This window comes from Acanthopagrus latus, chromosome 10, assembly GCF_904848185.1.
Source record: "Acanthopagrus latus isolate v.2019 chromosome 10, fAcaLat1.1, whole genome shotgun sequence".
NCBI lineage: Eukaryota > Metazoa > Chordata > Actinopteri > Spariformes > Sparidae > Acanthopagrus > Acanthopagrus latus.
This window is the reverse complement of record NC_051048.1, coordinates 1565013-1583935: the sequence shown is the minus strand read 5'-3', so window position 1 is coordinate 1583935 and position 18923 is coordinate 1565013. Positions and strand designations below refer to the sequence as shown.

At 38.9% G+C, this 18923-nt stretch overlaps 5 protein-coding genes across 5 annotated transcripts; all 5 read left to right on the top strand.

Annotated features, from left to right (window-relative positions):
* Positions 1-762: 762 nt before the first annotated feature.
* LOC119027727 (trace amine-associated receptor 13c-like) lies at positions 763-2000 on the top strand. Its single transcript, XM_037113156.1, has one exon. The coding sequence runs from the start codon at positions 942-944 to the stop codon at positions 1998-2000; it is 1059 nt and encodes a 352-aa protein (XP_036969051.1). The 5' UTR covers positions 763-941.
* A 725-nt stretch (positions 2001-2725) lies between these two features.
* On the top strand, positions 2726-9101 carry LOC119026628 (trace amine-associated receptor 13c-like). Its single transcript, XM_037111052.1, has one exon. The coding sequence runs from the start codon at positions 4560-4562 to the stop codon at positions 5583-5585; it is 1026 nt and encodes a 341-aa protein (XP_036966947.1). The 5' UTR covers positions 2726-4559; the 3' UTR covers positions 5586-9101.
* LOC119026627 (trace amine-associated receptor 13c-like) lies at positions 8938-10432 on the top strand. The gene has a single exon (XM_037111051.1). The coding sequence runs from the start codon at positions 8973-8975 to the stop codon at positions 10008-10010; it is 1038 nt and encodes a 345-aa protein (XP_036966946.1). The 5' UTR covers positions 8938-8972; the 3' UTR covers positions 10011-10432.
* A 1901-nt stretch (positions 10433-12333) lies between these two features.
* On the top strand, positions 12334-13505 carry LOC119027726 (trace amine-associated receptor 13c-like). Its single transcript, XM_037113155.1, has one exon. The coding sequence runs from the start codon at positions 12477-12479 to the stop codon at positions 13503-13505; it is 1029 nt and encodes a 342-aa protein (XP_036969050.1). The 5' UTR covers positions 12334-12476.
* Positions 13506-17018: 3513 nt separating this feature from the next.
* LOC119027725 (trace amine-associated receptor 13c-like) lies at positions 17019-18047 on the top strand. Its single transcript, XM_037113154.1, has one exon. It carries the CDS (start codon positions 17019-17021, stop codon positions 18045-18047), a length of 1029 nt encoding a protein of 342 aa, XP_036969049.1.
* Positions 18048-18923: the final 876 nt, after the last annotated feature.

Genomic DNA, 18923 nt, shown 5'->3' with positions numbered 1-18923 from the left:
ATCACCTTTGAGTACTCCTATCAATTGTGTTGATGTGAATAGGGTTGAGGGGAGTTATAGAACCCCTCATATAAAGCAGTTCCCTAAAAGACACAATAAAGGCAGTCATGCTGTCTGCACAATTGGAATCTGGCCAAACCATATGTCATGAAAAGCTTGAGCAGGCCCGAAGAGAGACAAATAACAAAGTATACAACTAAAGGAAGCATATACTGCCCACAGTGCCCTCTGCCCTCAAGTCACGTCATGAAAGGTGCCAGTGGCCCATTAAGGAGGCTCCTTAATAGGTAGGGAAAGTCTCAGCAGGAAAAAAGATTTTGTAGATATGGCAACTGGTCTTCCAAGATATAGATAATGGACAATAGACAATGGGACACTGTCTACTATCACAATTGGAAAAGTGTGATAACACAAGTTATTGCCTCTGAACACCTTTTCAAAGAGATGATCTGTCCATTACCCTCTAAGTCTAACCCAGGAGAAAGAAGTAGATGTATAATAGGAGGAAAGAATAATACAAATGTGTATGTCCAATAGCCCACAACAATTTTTTCTTTCTTTGCTTGTCATCTTGGTACCAGAATTACCACTATTTTTAAGGTTAGGGATGAACATATGGATAATGTAACCACAGCCACACCACATTCAATATATGAATTTTGCTTACGGTGCATATATGAACGCACCATAGTTGTTGAGTGTGCTTTACCTACACACTTGCTCGAAACAAAATGATTTCCCACATAAAATCTTGATGTTCAGGTCATTCTTGTACACATCCGAATATCATTCAAATGTTTCAGAGACTGATTTACATTCATGTAAATAGGAGGGTTCTGATTGGTTGGCACAGTGAGACAGGTTATTTTTAGGTGGCTTCTATGCTGTCACTGTGATTACAAGACAGATATCTCAGCAATGTTTCCTCTGAGATCCTCTCCATGTTGGGTTCTGTTTTGGCATATATTTTGGGGTCAATGATGGGGGGCGACTTTTCTCAGCATCAGTACTGTTTTCCAAGCAGTAATACTTCATGTATTAAGGCACAGTTAGGTGTGGGGACTAACTTTGCCCTGTATTTGCTTTTTGCTTTAGGCATGCTGGTTACCATTTTAGGGAACTCTGTTGTCATTGTGTCAGTTTGTCATTTCAAACAGTTGCATAGTCCTACCAATGTGTTCATTTTATCTCTTGCTTTGGTTGATCTACTAGTGGGTGTTATGGTGATGCCCTTCAGCGCCATCCGGACTGTTACTGGCTGCTGGTTCTATGGTGAGGACTTCTGTCTGCTGCACTCCAGTTTGGATGTGTTTCTCACCACTCTTTCTATCTTTCATCTAGTTTGCATTGCTGTCGATAGACATCAAGCAATATGTAATCCTCTGCATTATTCTAGAAAAATCACAATGTCAGTGGCTGTGATGATGGTATGTATCAGCTGGGCACTGGCTGCTGTTTTCTCTTATGGACTGCTTTATTCAAAAGCCAATATAGCTGGGTTAGAGGATTATATGGCATCAATAAACTGCCTCGGCAGTTGTTACCTTCTCTTTAACCCCCTTTGGGGAATCTTGGACAGCATGATCTGTTTTTTCTTTCCCTGCACTGTAATGGTTTGTCTTTACACTCAAATATTCTTTGTGGCCAAAGAGCATGTAAGAAAGATTGGAGATAAGAGTACCTGTTCAAATGACAAAGGAAGAGGAGGGTCGATAAAGCAGTCTGAGTGCAAGGCAGCAAAGATTCTAGGTATTGTGCTCGGTGCATACATCGTTTGTTGGATGCCCTTTTTTATAAATTCAATAATTGATACCTACACTGGCTTCAGCACACCTGCTGCGATCTTTGAAGCAAATGTTTGGTTAGGTTACTTTAATTCAACCTTAAACCCAATTATTTATGCTTTGTTTTATCCCTCCTTCAAAAAATGTTTTCATTGTATTATCACAATGAAAATATTTAGTTCAAATTCCTCAAATATGAATTTATCTGTTAATTGACACATTACATCCACAAACACATTGTTTAACATTTTCAAATAAGATTTTCTTTTTGAAACAAAGTCTTGGTAATGCGTTTGCGCCGGCGACAGAAGGTCTGTTTTACGCCAATAATTACATGTTTTTCTAATTCAAAAATCTTGGTTTTGCAATGATTAAGAAAACCTTTATTACAGTAGCAGTGTGTTTAAACAAACACTTAATGATAAGATATAAGTGTATTAAATATTAATGTTTCTCAATCAAATTAAACTTTATGCAAACAATGTATGTATATAGCTGTTAAGTGGTATGTTGGGCTGTTTTTAAATACTGTTTATTATTCTGTTATGTGTTCTAACACATCCAAAAATAAGGCTTCTACATACATACTATCTTGTTTCTTCACAAATTTGTCTTGTCAACTTCGTCTACAGACAGAACCAAACTCAGCTGAGTGAATATGAGGGAAAACATGGACTAAAATTGTTTGAAAATATTTGAATAGAGGTGGCTATAGCAAACCTTTTTAAAGAACATGTCATTAAATCACACTGTCCCCAGAGAGCAGCAGAGATCTTTCAGCTCAACTCATAATTGTGTTCATGGCCTTGAATTGATCATATATCAAAGACTTGTTATTACCAATTTTCTTATTATCAACAAATAATATATAAAAGTGGATAATTGTTTTTTATAAAATTGTGTTAATAAAAAAAAACATGACATTTAAACATGGCAGAAATCTTTTTCTTCACAAAATTAAGCACAACAGTCTTGGACCGAATTGAGTCATTACAGAAACATCCTGAAACAATTGAAATATGATCTTATCTCAGTTTCGTATGACATTTAGCATTTTTGGTATTACAGAAACATTCTAACTTAACAATGTCCTATGTTGGAGTCCATTTCAACTTAGTCCTACAGTCACAATACTGGTCACTAACTGTCAGTGACAACAAAGACATGAACAATGAAATACTATGATTGACATGCTACTAAAATTATTAATGCAGTACAAACAAACCAAGTCTCTTGTAGAAGAAAATACTGTTAACGTATCAGCATACATTTCATTGACCATGTATAAGGGGGTATATTTCCTCACCACTGACACAACTGATGCCTTCAAATCACTGGGACTTTTCTTGTCAATACAGCAAGCTAGTCATACATGAGATGAGAAAGCCATTGTCAAGGATACAAGCAACAGCATGTACACACTTAACACAGATACTGGCAAGATGAGTGCAAACAAAGTTGACAGTTCTAGTCAGGCAATCTAAAAGATACAACACAAGGTCTAAAACAGGTTAGGACATAGTCATGAGTATATTAATTGCCTTTGACACTTCAGATAGAAAAAAGTAGTTTGGAGATGTTTCTGTGATGAAGCCCTGGGAATCATGATGAAAACACATAATTCTATGAAATACTTAGATCAGATGTGAATATCCTGTTATTGTTAATCAGCCCATAATGTTATAGAGCACATGTTTCTAAAATGTAAACAGTTGAGATTTAGGTTATTTAAACACTGTTAAGCAAACTAGATATAAAACAAATTTAGCAGGACAGCTTGCTGAAGTATAATATATCACTGTGCTTTGCAGTGCTTGCATTTCTATTAATTGATAGCAAAGTAGCTGTTCTAAAATCTGACAGAAACATGCAGTTTATCCAAGCACAGGGGGTAGATGTTTGTTCTGGTGGATGATTTTACTTTGTGATGTTTGTGGTGCCATTAGCCTGCTTGTATGTCTGCTTGTCTAGAATTAGAATCAGAAATGTCTTTATTAGTTCCACAAATGGGAAAACGTATGCATCACTGCAGCCAAAGGACAGTTCAATATAACAAACAATCATAACAGTAAATAATAAACAATATAATAAATAGGTAAGAAGAAGATCTAGAGCAGAAATACAAAAAGAATTACATAAGATGTACATATACAAACAGTGTAATTATAAACAGAGTGGACAGTGTATTGTTATCAATGAAAAATAAACATGACTATACATTGATGAGGCTCTGGAAATTCTGTTTTCAGTGGTGGAAGTTAATCATTTGTTTATGTCAGAGGACTTAATTTGTTAACACACCACATCAACAGCAACCAACACTGGTCATCTAAATTCAGAAACTTTTAGCAATTAGAAACTCAGTGTGTAGTGTGTATTAGCAATACAGCAATTAACATGCATTGATTTATATAAGTATGACATCTTTTAATGTATACTACATTACACAAAAGAGAAATGTAGTATACATTAAAAGATGTATACTGTATACTACATTACACAAAAGTGTAATGTAGTATACAAATATAAATTATATTCCCTGTGAAACTGCAAATATGATGACATAGTAATGTTGCTTGGACTACTTTACATGGATGTTAATAGGAGGCCTTTGATTGGATGGCAGAGTGTATCTAGTATGTAGGATTATTTAGGTTGCTTCTATGCTGTGACTCTGATCACAGGAGAAAGGTTTCACTATGTTTCTCTCAAGGTCCTCTCTCTGCTGGGATCTGTTGGGTTATCTCTGAGGTTTTGGTGCATGTCTTTGGGTTTATGATGACTGATTACTTTTCTCAAGAGCAGTTGATGTACTGTGTTCCAGGCAGCAATGCCTCATGTGTTATGGAACACTTCAGTTTTTGGACTAATTTTGCCCTGTATTTGGTGTTTCTTTCATGCATGTTGGTTACCATTTTAGGGAACTCTGTTGTCATCTTGTCAATATGTCATTTCAAACAGTTGCATAGTCCTACCAATGTGCTCATTCTATCCCTCGCTGTGGTCGATCTACTAGTGGGTGTTATTGTGATTCCCATTTGCACCATCACAACAATTTATGGCTGCTGGTTCTATGGCGATACCTACTGTCAAATACACACCAGTTTTGATGTGTTTTTCACCACTCTTTCTATCTTGCACCTAATTTGTATTGCTGTTGATAGATATCAAGCAATATGTAATCCTCTGCATTATTCAAGAAAAATCACAATGTCAGTGGCTGTGATGATGGTGTGTGCCTGCTGGTCACTGGCTGCTGTCTACTCTTTTGGACTATTTTTCTCAAAAACCACTGTTGCAGGGTTAGAGGATTTAATGTCATCAACAGACTGTCTTGGCATTTGCAACATTTATCTTAGCCCCCTTTGGGGAATATTGGACAGCACTTTCTGCTTTTTCTTTCCCTGCACTGTAATGGTTTGTCTTTACACTCAAATATTTGTTGTGGCTAAAAAGCATGTAAGAAAGATTGGAGATAAGAGTACCTGTTTAAATGACAGAGGAAGAGGAGGGCTGATCAGGGCTGAGTGCAAGGCTGCGAAGACTCTCAGTATTGTGCTTGGTGTATTCATCTTTTGTTGGATGCCCTTTTTTATGAATTCGATAATTGATCCTCTCACTGGCTTCCGCACCCCTGGTCTGCTCTTTCAAGTATTATATTGGTTGGGTTTCTTCAATTCAGCCTGTAACCCCATTATTTATGCCTTGTTCTATCCCTCCTTCAAAAAATGTTTTCAATATATTATCACTCTGAAAATATTCAGCTCAAATTCTTCAACTATGAATCCATCTGTTAAATGACAAATCAGTGGCAACTGAATTGCCATCAATGATAACAGGTTTTTGTGTTTTTCAAAAGAAAGACTTTATCACAGGAGTAATGGTACATTTTGTCTGAAAACATAGTTACTGGGCATCATGTCTGTCTTTCCATGTGATCATGTTACACACTATTTTTCATGTTTTCAGTCAGAAAAAAATCCAGTAATTATTACTTGTAGACTCAATTCCTAGTGATATTAAAATATAGCCCCTGATCAATTTATACTTTTAACAATGCCTATATCAGCACCAATACAAATTACAGAACCATTTTGTAAATTAAGCATTACTGTATCATATGTTCTTGCATTTGTCCATTTTAGCCCACGTTTACTACTTTAGGGCTTTTCTGTCTTACTGCAGTAACCCAAGCTGTCATCTTTACCCAAAAGCCCTGAGAAAGTATCTCAGAAAAAAGTGAAATTGAATGAATACTATGGATCACGTTAATGACTTGAAAACCTCTGTCCACCTAATTCACTTTCATGGATTACACAGATCAGGATAAAACATATTTAGTAACCTTACATATTCACCAATTGAATTACTATGTAGTTACATGTAAGTTTAGTGTTTGAAATGTGTCGTGAATAAAATTAAAAGCATTATTACATGAACCAAACACAATTCATTGTTGTCTGTTTTGTCTGATACTTCAGAATTTGAATCTTCACTATTATGAATTACTGTGTCTAGTCTCAGTCCCTGGTGTGAACAAATCTGGTTGTGCCCTTCACAGATCCCCGAAGAACAAATCTCGCAATTAACTGGTTGCTTGTTTCCTTTTATTGGTCTTTTGAAAGTATGGTTTTCTGGACCTTTGTGCTGATTTCATCATCCATTGGCTCCTTTGCATTTAAATATTGGATTTTGACACAAAAATCAGCCTGACCATTATATCTGCTGGCATAAATTACATTCAGTGTATCTTGTTTCTCCTTCGGCAGCTGGATGCCCTCTCACATACAGCCTCAGAGACTACATCATGTAGCATCAGAATATGGGCAAATCTCTCCAACTGGCCTCCATAACATGCAATAGAATTAGCACACCACAATACATTGCAAAAGCCTTCATCTGAATCCACTCTGAAACAACTTCTTTATTTATGCTCCACAAATATGGGTTGCAGTATTTCAGTTATTGTTCAGTCATTTGGGACCACCATTTCAGCAGCAAAACTAACTTATTTTCCATGTGACACTAGTTAGACAAGTCTGTAATTTTCTGATAACATGATATTTAATTAACTGCTGTATTTGTATGTTAATAGCAGGCATTTAATTGGATGGCATAGTGCATCCCATGATTATGTAGATGGTTTCATTGCTGTGACTTTAGTTACAAGACAGAGGATTCACTATGTTTTTCCCATCCTCCCTTCCTCTCTCTGTTAAATTATCTCTGAGGTTTTGGCATATGTTGCTGAGTTAAAGATGACCTATGAATTGTTTCCAGAACAGTTGCTGTTTTCCAGACAGCAATGCCTGATGTGCCATGGTACAGTTCAGTATTGTAAATCATTTTCTCTTCCACCATTTTACTAGTAGGTGTTATTGCAATGCCCTTTAGTGTCACCCAGACTGTCCATGGCTGTTTGTTCTATGGCGATGTATTCTGTCACCTGCATTCCAATTGTGTGTTGTTTCTGACCATTATTTCTATTTTACACTTAATATGTGAGGCATCTGGGCGGCCTACACATTTTCACAGATTTAACTGCGAAAGATTAATTTTCCCTATGTGAGTTAAGAAAGGTGGCCGGTGTGGGATTTACATGTCCAGGGGTCCCAGAGCCATTAATCAGCTCTCTGTGTGAGTTAAAGATTAGCTAGAGGACGAGGCCCATACAGAGTACTAAAACTGAATTTGACTCTCATCTCAGATGATTGGAGATGTCTAAACACATACATTTCCTCAGAAGGACAGAGAGACCATTTGGTCTCTTTTAGGGTGTGAAGAGTGACAGCAGCAGAGTTAGGTGATTTACAGGAGATGAGCAGGGAGGCAGACCAACTCCTCTTTCTTCCACTGGATGGAAGGACCCTCAATCCACAAAAGTGACCAATTAGAAGAAGTAGGCAGGTGTGGGCGAATGGACTCTAAAAAGGCCTGCAGAGGCAGAGAAAGAGAGGCGGTAACTTGCAGATTTCCTAAAATCAAAGGTTTGAGAGGATTTCTGGTAGAGCAGAGGGCAAAGCATTGAGCAGAACTTTGCCATAGACTGGGGGATACCAGGGTGCGGCCACACTGGTTCAGACGCAGGCTTGAGATCTGTTTCAATAAAGATTGCTCTATCGTTCCACCCAATCTTGCTCCGCAGAATTCTTTCATCATCAAACTACACACCGACACCGCAAATGAAGACAGCCCAGAAACAAAATATGCTTTCCAGGGTGCCAACTTTTTACCTTTGTAATCTTGCTGAGGGGGACATGGGTGTTTCGTAGACTTGGACAAGTCCCCCAAGGAATTCTTACTGCGGGGGTATGTGCTACCAGGCTCACTGCTACAAGCTAACCAGTTCCTGTATGAGTGAGGTGAGGCAGAAGGTGAAGCTCCAAATGTACCAGTCCATCCATGTTCCGACTCTCACCTACAGTCACAAGCTGTAGGTAGACTAAAAGAATGAGATCGCCGATAAAATCAGCTGAAATTACTTTTCTCCATTGCTGGGCTCAGCCTGAGGGATAGGGTGAGGAGTTTAGACATCCGCAGGGATCCCGCAGATGCCTCAGGATGCCTCAGGAGTATCTGGAAAGCTTTGCTGGGGAGAAGGATATCTGGAATATCCTTCTAATCCTGCTGACTCAGAGACCTGATCCGGATGGATGGATATTAAAAGGGCACTTTGAAATTACAAATGGCCCAGGGTGTGTCAGAACACAAACTGGTGCTCAAAATGACTATTTCCAAATGCACCCTCAGTTTAGTGTGCTTTATCTTTCCAGCACATCAAAATATTATATTTATGTAATTAAGAATAGACAAATTCATATGAAACTATGAACTGTTAATTAGTTAATTAGTGTGCATATTGCAAATATTCTGAGTGGTGTAGTGTATTGGAATGTTATGAAAGCTCGGATTGACTTTTAACAACTGTAAACTCTGTGTGCAGTGTATCAACAATACAGCAACTAACATGCATTAATCTATGTAAGTATGACATCTTTTAATGTGTACAACATTACATAAAACTAAATTATTTTCCTTGTGAAACTGCCAATATGATGACACAGTAATGTTGCTTGGATTACTTTACATGTATGTTAATTGGAGGCTTTGGATTGGATGGCAAAGTGTATCCAGTAATTATTAAGGTGGCTTCTATAGAGTGACTGATTACAAGAGAAAGGTTTCAGCATGTTTGGATTTATGATGAGTGATGACTTTTCTCAAGAGGAGTGGATGTACTGTGTTCCTGGCAGTAATGCCTCATGTGTTATGGAACAGTTCAATTTTTGGACTAATTTTGCCCTCTATTCCGTGTTTGTGTTTGGCATGCTGCTTACCATTTTAGGGAATGCTGTTGTCGTTGTGTCTATATGTCATTTCAAGCAGTTGCATAATCCTACCAATGTGCTCATTTTATCTCTTGCTTTGGCTGATTTGCTAGTGGGTGTGATCGTGATGCCCATCCGTGCTGTCACAGCAATTTATGGCTGCTGGTTCTATGGCGATACCTACTGTCAAATACACGCCAGTTTTGATCTATTTTTCACCACTCTTTCTATTTTTCACCTAATTTGCATTGCTGTCGACAGACATCAAGCAATATGTAATCCCCTGCATTATTCTAGAAAAATCACAATGTCAGTTGCCATGATTATGGTATGTGTCAGCTGGGCACTGGCTACTGCCTACTCTTTCGGACTAATTTATTCAAAGACCATTGTTGTAGGGTTAGAGGATTTAATGGCTTCAACAAACTGCCTTGGCATTTGTAATATTCCCTTTAGCGCCCTTTGGGGAATATTGGACAGTGTTTTCTGCTTTTTCTTTCCCTGCACTGTAATGGTTTGTCTTTACACTCAAATATTTATTGTGGCTAAACAGCATGTAAGAAAGATTGGAGATAAGAACAAATATCCAAATTACAGAGGAAGAGGTGGGTTGGTTAAACAGTCTGAATGCAAGGCTGCAAAGACTCTGGGTATTGTTCTTGGTGCATTCATTTTCTGTTGGATGCCGTTTTTTATGAATTCAATAGCTGATCCACTCACTGGCTTCAACACACCCTTTCTTGTCTTTGAAGGATTAGTTTGGTTGGGTTATTTTAATTCAACCTTAAACCCAATTATTTATGCCTTGTTTTATCCCTCCTTCAAGAAATGTTTTCATTGCATAATCACTCTGAAAATATTCATCTCTAATTCCTCTACTATGAATTTATCTGTGTAGTGATCAACTCACAGATTTAGTATTTAATATATTCACATAAGTTACTCTTAAAACAAATTGTAGGGCATGCAATCAATTCAGCTGCAGAAAGGCCATGTTTTTCTTGTTGTCACCAATAATGACACCACAAACCACTGTCTTTATTACAGTACTAATGGAACATTTTGTTGAACAGCATGCTTTATTACTGGGCCATTACGTTTTTGTTTTATTTTTTTCAATCTGTGAGAATTGCATGTAAAGTTTGTCAGTATTTGACTGGTTGTGATGGCCCCTGCAGCTCGTTAAGAGGGTTTGTGTAGGTTTGCTATCGACACCCTCTACCTGTCTCCCTCTCAGGTCACCAGAGGAAGCTGAATGCAGTAACAGCCAGATCTGGAGCACCTAGGGCCCAGGTTTAATCGAACTAGGCTGAGGCTTTCTCCATCATTGCCCTCACCAGTGCCTTCGTCTTTATTATTTTGTTTAAAGATTATTTTGCTCCACAAACACCTAAACCACACTGTCTGTCCACAAATCCACATCCACTGATGCTACTGACAAACACATGTCATCTGGCAGTTTGTTTGGTTTATGTTCATCCTAATAAATGATTTATATTCATTTTTGCACTTGACATCCTTTACCATTTTTTGTCATGGCCTACAGTGAGGTCATGACATGAAATGGGGGCTTGTCTGTTTGTTCCCATTGGTGACTCGCTATCTAATTCATTCATTTCTTTTTTTTTTACTACTGCAATAATAAAAGCATTCATTGCTTCCCAAAATCAACTTGAAAAGCATTTCTAGCTCAAAAAACGAAGGAAAAAAAGTTCAATTTGTGTCAATCTGTTAACTTATGGGGGTTACACACTGATCAGGATACAACTTATCTAGTCACCTTGTATTTGAGTAACTGCATCACAATGCAGTTATCCAGTATGTCCACTTAACAAATGTTACATTAAAAATGTAAAGGCTTTATGACAGTTATCAAACAAAATTCTTTGTTTTCTGTTTTATCCGATTATTCACAGAGTTTTAATCTTATGTGTTATAAGCTGATATGTTTTGTTTCAATTCCTGCTTTACAAAATTCCAGTAGTGTTCATGTGTTCCTCACAGATTCATATAAAGTAAATCCTGCAATACACTGGTTGCTTGTTCATTTTTTCTATCCTTTGAAAGTTTGGTTTGACTTTGTGCTTATTTTCGCCACAGATCCATTGGTCCTCACCATTGCAAACTTCGACAATGGGTCCTTCAAGTATCACCAAAATCATCTCGTCCACCATCTCTATTTGATGGATGTCCTCTCACAAGCAACTGAAGAGATTAGGAGAGCCAACACAACATGAATTCAGAATGTAAGCAAACCTCTAACAATCAATAGGAACAGCCCACTGCCCTGCATTGCCAATAAATGCCTTTAGCTGAATTTACTCTGTTAAGACATTTTCCTTATTTATAAACTTTTTTCTCTGTAAAATGGGTTCAAAGTGACTCCACAGATGCTTGATGTCATGATATCCATAAGCTACAAGCTCTGCTTTCTCCCATGGCCTCACTTTGGGGTCAGAAGCTGTTAAATGGGGACTGACACATCTACATCACTGTCCAACATGATAACCACAGGCTGCATGACCGGTTCAGTCAGTCTGTGCATGTGTCCGTTCAGTCTGCCTCACATACACATCTTCCACCACCTGAACCTGGCTGTTGAATTTTTCAATTAAGTGGTGAATAAAAGGATCACAAGCTGTCAAACTAAAAAAAAGGATGGAAAACATTGGAAATCATGAGGAAATGATTTCAAAAAGTTACTTGTCAAAATAGGATAATGATGATAACACGAGCTATTGCCCCGAGACACAGTTTCCTTACATTCTGTCAAGAATGTTTATTTGTATAGTTTTAAACTAAAATGATGGCCTTATCTCATAGCTCAACTTCCATTTGATCTAGTTATGAATCACTAGCGTCCCTTTGTTCTCTGTCACTCTGTTTCAGAGAGGCCCAGAAAGCAGTACTTCAGTAAAATTAATGCTATACTCCTACAGTGCTACCAATTCATTAACAGTTCAGTTTATAGCTGAGTGTACTTTGGGGCTCAGAGTGAATATTTCTATACTACACAAAGGTCATGAACAAAAATGTAATTTAATGTATGTCATGTGTTACATGTATGCAACATATGACATATTTAAAAATTATTTTTCTTCAATACTGAAAAACTAATTTGTTTTCCTTATGAAACATTTGATGGTTATTTAGATCAATATTGTGCAAATTGCAAATATGATGATGTAACAATGTATGTTAATAGAAGGCCTTTGATTGGATGACACAGCGAATATGATGATTATTTACATGGCTTCAATGTTGCAACAAGAGAGATGTTTCAGGATGTTTCTCCTGAGGTCCTCTCTCTGCTGGGTTTTGCTGGGTTATCTCTGAGGTTCTGGCTTATGTGTTTGGGTTCAGGATGACTCATTCCCCATTTCCTCTAGAGCTGTTGATGTTCTGTGTTCCAGGCAGCAATGCCTCATGTGTTGTACTACAAAATGTTTTTGGAATTAATTTTGCCCTCTATTTGCTGTTTGTTTCAGGCATGCTAGTTACAATTTTAGGGAACTCTTTTGTCATCCTGTCAATATGTCACTTCAAACAGTTGCACAGTCCCACCAATGTCCTCATTTCATCTCTGGCTCTGGTTGATCTACTAATGGGTGTTACTGTGATGCCCTTCAGTGCCACCCGGTCTGTTCATGGCTGCTGGTTCTATGGTGATATGTTTTGTCATCTGCATGCCAGTTTTGAGATGTTTCTCATCATTGCTTCTATCTTCCACCTAATTTGCATTGCTGTTGACAGACATCAAGCAATATGCAATCCTCTGCATTATTCTAGAAAAATCACGGTAACAGTGGCTGTGATGATGGCATGTGTCAGCTGGTCACTGGCTGCTGCCTACTCTTTTGGAATACTTTATTCAAAGGCTAATGAGGCAGGTTTAGAAGATTTAATGGCCTTATTACCATGTCTTGGTGCCTGTTTAGTTTATTCTAACCCAATTTGGAGAATCTTTGGCAGTACTATCTGCATTTTCTTTCCCTGCACTGTGATGGTTTGTATTTACACGCACATATTTATTGTGGCTAAACAGCATGTACGAAAGACTGGAGATAAGAGCAAATGTTTTAATGACAGAGGAAAAGGTGGGTTTGTTAAAAAGTCTGAGAGCAAGGCTGCAAAGACTCTCAGTATTGTGCTTGGTGTATTCATCTTTTGTTGGATACCCTTGTTTGCATTTTCAATAATTGATCCGCTCACTGGCTACAATGCATCTCCTCTCCTCTCGGAAATATTATACTGGTTGGGTTACTTCAATTCAGCCTGTAACCCCATTATTTATGCCTTGTTTTATCCTTCCTTCAAAAAATGTTTTCATTGCATAATTACTTTGAAAATATTTAGCTCAAATTCTTCCAATATGAATTTAGCTGTTAAATAACGAATTTACACCATCAACATGCATTATTTAAATAACCCATTTTTGAAACTAGGTTAAATACAAGTGTTTGAATCAGCAAATTAATTGAAATCTTTTCGTTGTTATTGTCATGAAGAACAACATGTTTTAACACAATAATCTGTGATACACGGTGTTTGCATGCAACATTCTTCATTACTGGGCCATTATGTTTGTCCCACTGTGGGGTTGTTTCACACACTATATTTCATAGTTCATTATTTGAATTTGAAAAACACCTGGCAATAATAACGCGTATACTCGATTCCCAGTTATGATTACATAATGTCCCTTGATCAGTTTACAGCTGTAACAATTCATATGTTAATGGTCTCAAATGGTACATGGGGTAAGCAATGTTTTCTCTATCATGTATTTTGCCACACCATAAAATAAAGCTTCTAAAAGTATAATTTGTGTTTTGTAATTATTTCAGTCTTCATTCAGCACCCAATGCCTTTAGGATTTATGTACTGATTTAAGCTGATTTTGACGACTGAATTGAATGAAGCTGTAATTCTTCCCAGAAGATTTTGGAAGTTTGTCCACTGGAAGCAACTGAAACTGTCATGCATAGGCATACATCCATTTTAGGCCTCATTTTTGACTACTGCCAAAATGGAAGTGGACATTTCCCAGAAGCTCTTAGAAGTGGCAGCACATGAACATGTCTTGTAAATTAAGGTTTACAGTCAAAGTCTCTTCTGTTTTGGAGGTTAAATAATGATAATAGAGCAGAAAATGTACTTCATATTTTTGGCAAATAAAGTACTACACAGTTACAGATGAGCTTAAAATAATGTTAATAGGCTTCATTACATTGGCCAACCAACAAATCAATGAATCTTATGTAAGAATTATATTTATTATCAATGTCATTAGTTCCCAGTTGTCAGCCAGTTGTATCCACCCTCAATTCTCACAAGTGATACTGAAATTAGCTTGTCCATCGTCACAACTTACGAGATGACTTCCTATCTTTCTTAATTCTGCTTAGTCAGTTAAATATTGACCCACATACAGCCAGGGAGAATGGAATAGAAACTATCATATCATGTAGCATCAAAATGAGGGCAAACCTCTTCTGGCAGCCTCTGTAACATGCACCAGAAATAGCACACAACCCCGCATTGGCAAAACATGCCCTCAGCTGAATTTTTTGATTTTATGACACTGTGGGTCTGTTTTGAAACGATTCAACAGATAGTTGATGTCATGTTCTCCATGAGCTACATGCTCTACCTTCTCCCATGGACAATTTTTGAGGTCACAGACTCCAGCAGCTGTCAGGATGGGGGCTGATATATCTACGTGACTGTCCAACATTTTAACAACAAACATGTAACAAAATCAATATCCCCCTGGGGATCAGTGCAGTATTCTGATTCTAAGAATCATATCCTGAATGACCAGTTCAATAAGTCTGTTACCACTCTTTCTGTCTTCCACCTAATTTCCATTGCTGTCGACAGACATCAAGTAATATGCAATCCTCTGCATTGTTCTATAAAAATCTCATTGTCAGTGGCTGTGATGATGGTATGTGTGAGCTGGGCACTGACTGCTGTCCAAGCTTATGGAGTACTTTATTCAAAAGCCTGCCACTCACATAGTTTGCCAATGCTGCGCCTCTAATGCTACCTCCAGAGGCCTGCAGAGGCGCCGTGAAATTTTACCCCTCGTCGCCTCTGAGACTATATTATACAAAGGTCATGAACAAACATGTAATAAACATTTGTATATGTATTGTAGCCACCAGCATCAGCTGGTGGTGGGAGCTCCTATGGAGAGAGTAGCAGTGGACGTCATGGGCCTGTTTTCCTGCACAGACAGGGGTAACCATTATGTCCTGGCAGCGATGGATTACTTCACAAAGTGGCCAGAGGCTTACGTGCTGCCAGACCAAGAGGCAGAGACTGTGGTAGATGCTTTGGTGGAGGGACTGTTCAGTCAGTTCGGGGCAGCAGAGACCATCCGTAGTGATCAGGGAAGAAACTTTGAGTCACGTGTGTCTGCCACCATGTGCGAACAGCTGGGCATGCACAAGATGTGCTCTACAGCCTTGCACCCTCAAAATGATGGTCTGGTAGAAAGGTTCAATAGAACCCTGGCACAACAGCTTGGTGTACTCACCGTGGAGCACCAACATGACTGGGACACACACCTTCCTCTTGTCCTCCTGGCCTACAGGTCCGCTGTTCAGGACTCCACCTCTTGCACACCTGCTCTGCTCATGTTGAGACGGGAGCTCCGAACTCCAGCAGTTGAGGCATTTAGCAAGCCCCCGGACACCCCCGCTATTACTCCAGGGCCGGAGTACACAAGGACACTCCAGGACTGGATGGAGTCAGCCCATGCCTTTACCCGGGGCCAGCTGGAAAAAGCGGGCATGAGACAAAAGTGGAACTATGACGTAAGGGCCAAGGGGAAACACTTCCAAGCTGGAGAACTGGTCCGGGTGTATAGCCCTCATAGGAAGAAATGCCGGTGCCCTAATCTGGACTGCCACTAGGTGGTGTACAGAGGCCAGCTGTCACCCAGGGGGAGAATGGTTGCGCTCCACAGAGACAGGTTGGCCTGTACTGAGGGGACCTGTTTTCCCCCCACGACTCTGAGCCCCTGGCATCCTCCCAGGGAGGTCATGGTCTTAAACACCACGCCCAACCATGCACATAGTCCAAGGAGAGTTAGCCGCAGACCACCTGTGGACAGAAGCCCCATTTCACCTACACACAGTTCCCCAGAGTCACTGACTGAGTCCCCCATCCACACACCATATTTACCCCTTTCACCACACACAGCCCCTGCTGCAGAACAGGGTGGTCCTAAACCGCAAGCTCAGAGACAGAGACAAGCCCCAGGTCACTTTAGAGACTTTATTTGACCCCTTGGGGCGAGGGATTTTGCAAGGGGGGCCAGTGTAGCAACCTTGTTAATGTGGTCTGCTATGTGTTAAGTGTTCTATTAAAAGTTCTGAATGTTCATGAAGCTGGGCAGTAGCAGGAAGTGACATCAGGAGGTTTACGCTGTGTTTTTTTTTCATTGAAGCGTAGAGGGGCTAGGGAGACAAGTGCTGTTGTACGGCGTGGTTACTGCCAACAGTGACCATTAAGGGTTGTTGCAATAAATGCACATTAAGATAAACCCACTCACGCATTCATTGTCCACACAGCGGTCCCGGACGGGATGCTACAGTATATATGTAACATATGACGTATTTAAAAATAATACTTCAATACTTAAAAAATAATTTGTTTCCTTGTAAAAGATTTGACAGTATTTAGATCAATACTGTGCAAACTGCAAATATGATGATGTAACAATGTATGTTAACAGAAGGCCTTTGATTGGATGACACAGTGAATATGATGATTATTTAAGTGGCTTCAATGCTGCGACAAGACAGATGTTTCAGGATGTTTCTCCTGAGGTCCTCTCTCTGCTGGGTTTTGCTGGGTTATCTTTGAGGTTCTGGCATATTTGTTTGGGTTCAGGATGACTCATGCCCCATTTCCTCCAGAGCTGTTGATGTACTGTGCTCCAGACAACAATGTCTCATGTGTTGTACTACAAAACGCTTTTGGAATAAATTTTGCCCTCTATTTGCTGTTTGTTTCAGGCATGCTAGTTACAATTCTAGGGAACTCTTTCGTCATCTTTTCAATATGTCATTTCAAACAGTTGCACAGTCCCACCAATGTGCTCATTTCATCTCTTGCTCTGGTTGATCTACTAGTGGGTGTTATTGTGATGCCCTTCAGTGCCACCCGGGCTGTTCATGGCTGCTGGTTCTATGGTGATACATTCTGTCATCTGCATGCCAGTTTTGAGTTGTCTCTCATCATTGCTTCCATCTTACACCTAATATGCATTGCTGTTGACAGACATCAGGCAATATGTAATCCTCTGCATTATTCTAGAAAAATCACAATAACAGTGGCTGTGATGATGGCATGTGTCAGCTGGTCACTGGCTGCTGCCTACTCTTTTGGAATACTTTATTCAAAGGCTAATGAGGCAGGTTTAGAAGATTTAATGGCATCATTACCATGCATTGGTGCTTGTTTAGTTTATTCTAACCCACTTTGGAGAATCTTTGGCAGTACTATCTGCATTTTCTTTCCCTGCACTGTGATGGTTTGTATTTACACGCACATATTTATTGTAGCTAAACAGCATGTACGAAAGACTGGAGATAAGAGCAAATGTTTAAATGACAGAGGAAAAGGTGGGTTTGTTAAAAAGTCTGAGAGCAAGGCTGCAAAGACTCTCAGTATTGTGCTTGGTGTATTCATCTTTTGTTGGATACCCTTGTTTGCATTTTCAATAATTGATCCGCTCACTGGCTACAATGCATCTCCTCTCCTCTCGGAAATATTATACTGGTTGGGTTACTTCAATTCAGCCTGTAACCCCATTATTTATGCCTTGTTTTATCCCTCCTTCAAAAAATGTTTTCATTGCATAATTACTTTGAAAATATTTAGCTCAAATTCTTCGAACATGAATTTAGCTGTTAAATAACGAATTTACACCATCAACATTATTTAAATAATCCATTTTTGAAACTAGGTTAAATACAAGTTTTTGCATCAGCAAATTAATTTAAATCTTTTCGTTGTGATTGCCATGAAAAACATCACGTTTTAACACAATAATCTGTGATGCAAGATGTTTTCATGCAACATTCTTTATTACTGGGCCATTATGTTTGTCCCACTATGAGGTTGTTTCACACACTATATTTCATAGTTCATTATTTGACTTTGAAAAACACCTGGCGATAATAACGCGTATACTCGATTCCCAGTTACAGTACAATTTATACGTTAATGCTCTCGAAGGGTACATGGGGTAAGCAAAAAAAAAAAAATGTTTCATCTATCATGTATTTTGCCACACCATAAAATAAAGCTTCTAAAAGTGTAATTCGTGTTTTGTAATTATTTCAGTCTTTGTCTTCATTCAGCACCCAATGCCTTTAGGATTTAAGTATTGATTTAAGCTGATTTTGACGACTGAATTGAATGAAGCTGTAATTCTTCCCGGAAGCTTTTGGAAGTTTGTCCACTGGAAGTAACTGAAACTGTCATGCATACGCATGTGTCAATTTTAGGCCTCGTTTTTTGAGTACTGCCAAAATGGAAGTGGACATTTCTTCCCAGAAACTCTTAGAAGTGACAGCACATGAATTCATGAATATGTCTTGTAAATCAATGTGTACAGTCAACTGAGGAGCAACCTGACATTGCCTGATGGACCAAAACATAATGTCTCAGAGGTGTTCTATTGGGTTTAAGTCAGGTGACCATGAGGGCCATTCAACTGTTTCAATTCCTTCATCCTCCAGGTACTGCCTGCATACTCTTGCCACATGAAGCAGGGCATTGTCGTGCATCA

What these genes read in the sequence shown, in the direction of transcription:
- LOC119027726 (XM_037113155.1), top strand. Translation starts at nt 12,477, where the DNA reads ATGACTCATTCCCCATTTCCTCTAGAGCTGTTGATGTTCTGTGTTCCA.
- LOC119027727 (XM_037113156.1), top strand. Translation starts at nt 942, where the DNA reads ATGTTGGGTTCTGTTTTGGCATATATTTTGGGGTCAATGATGGGGGGC.
- LOC119027725 (XM_037113154.1), top strand. Translation starts at nt 17,019, where the DNA reads ATGACTCATGCCCCATTTCCTCCAGAGCTGTTGATGTACTGTGCTCCA.
- LOC119026627 (XM_037111051.1), top strand. Translation starts at nt 8,973, where the DNA reads ATGTTTGGATTTATGATGAGTGATGACTTTTCTCAAGAGGAGTGGATG.
- LOC119026628 (XM_037111052.1), top strand. Translation starts at nt 4,560, where the DNA reads ATGATGACTGATTACTTTTCTCAAGAGCAGTTGATGTACTGTGTTCCA.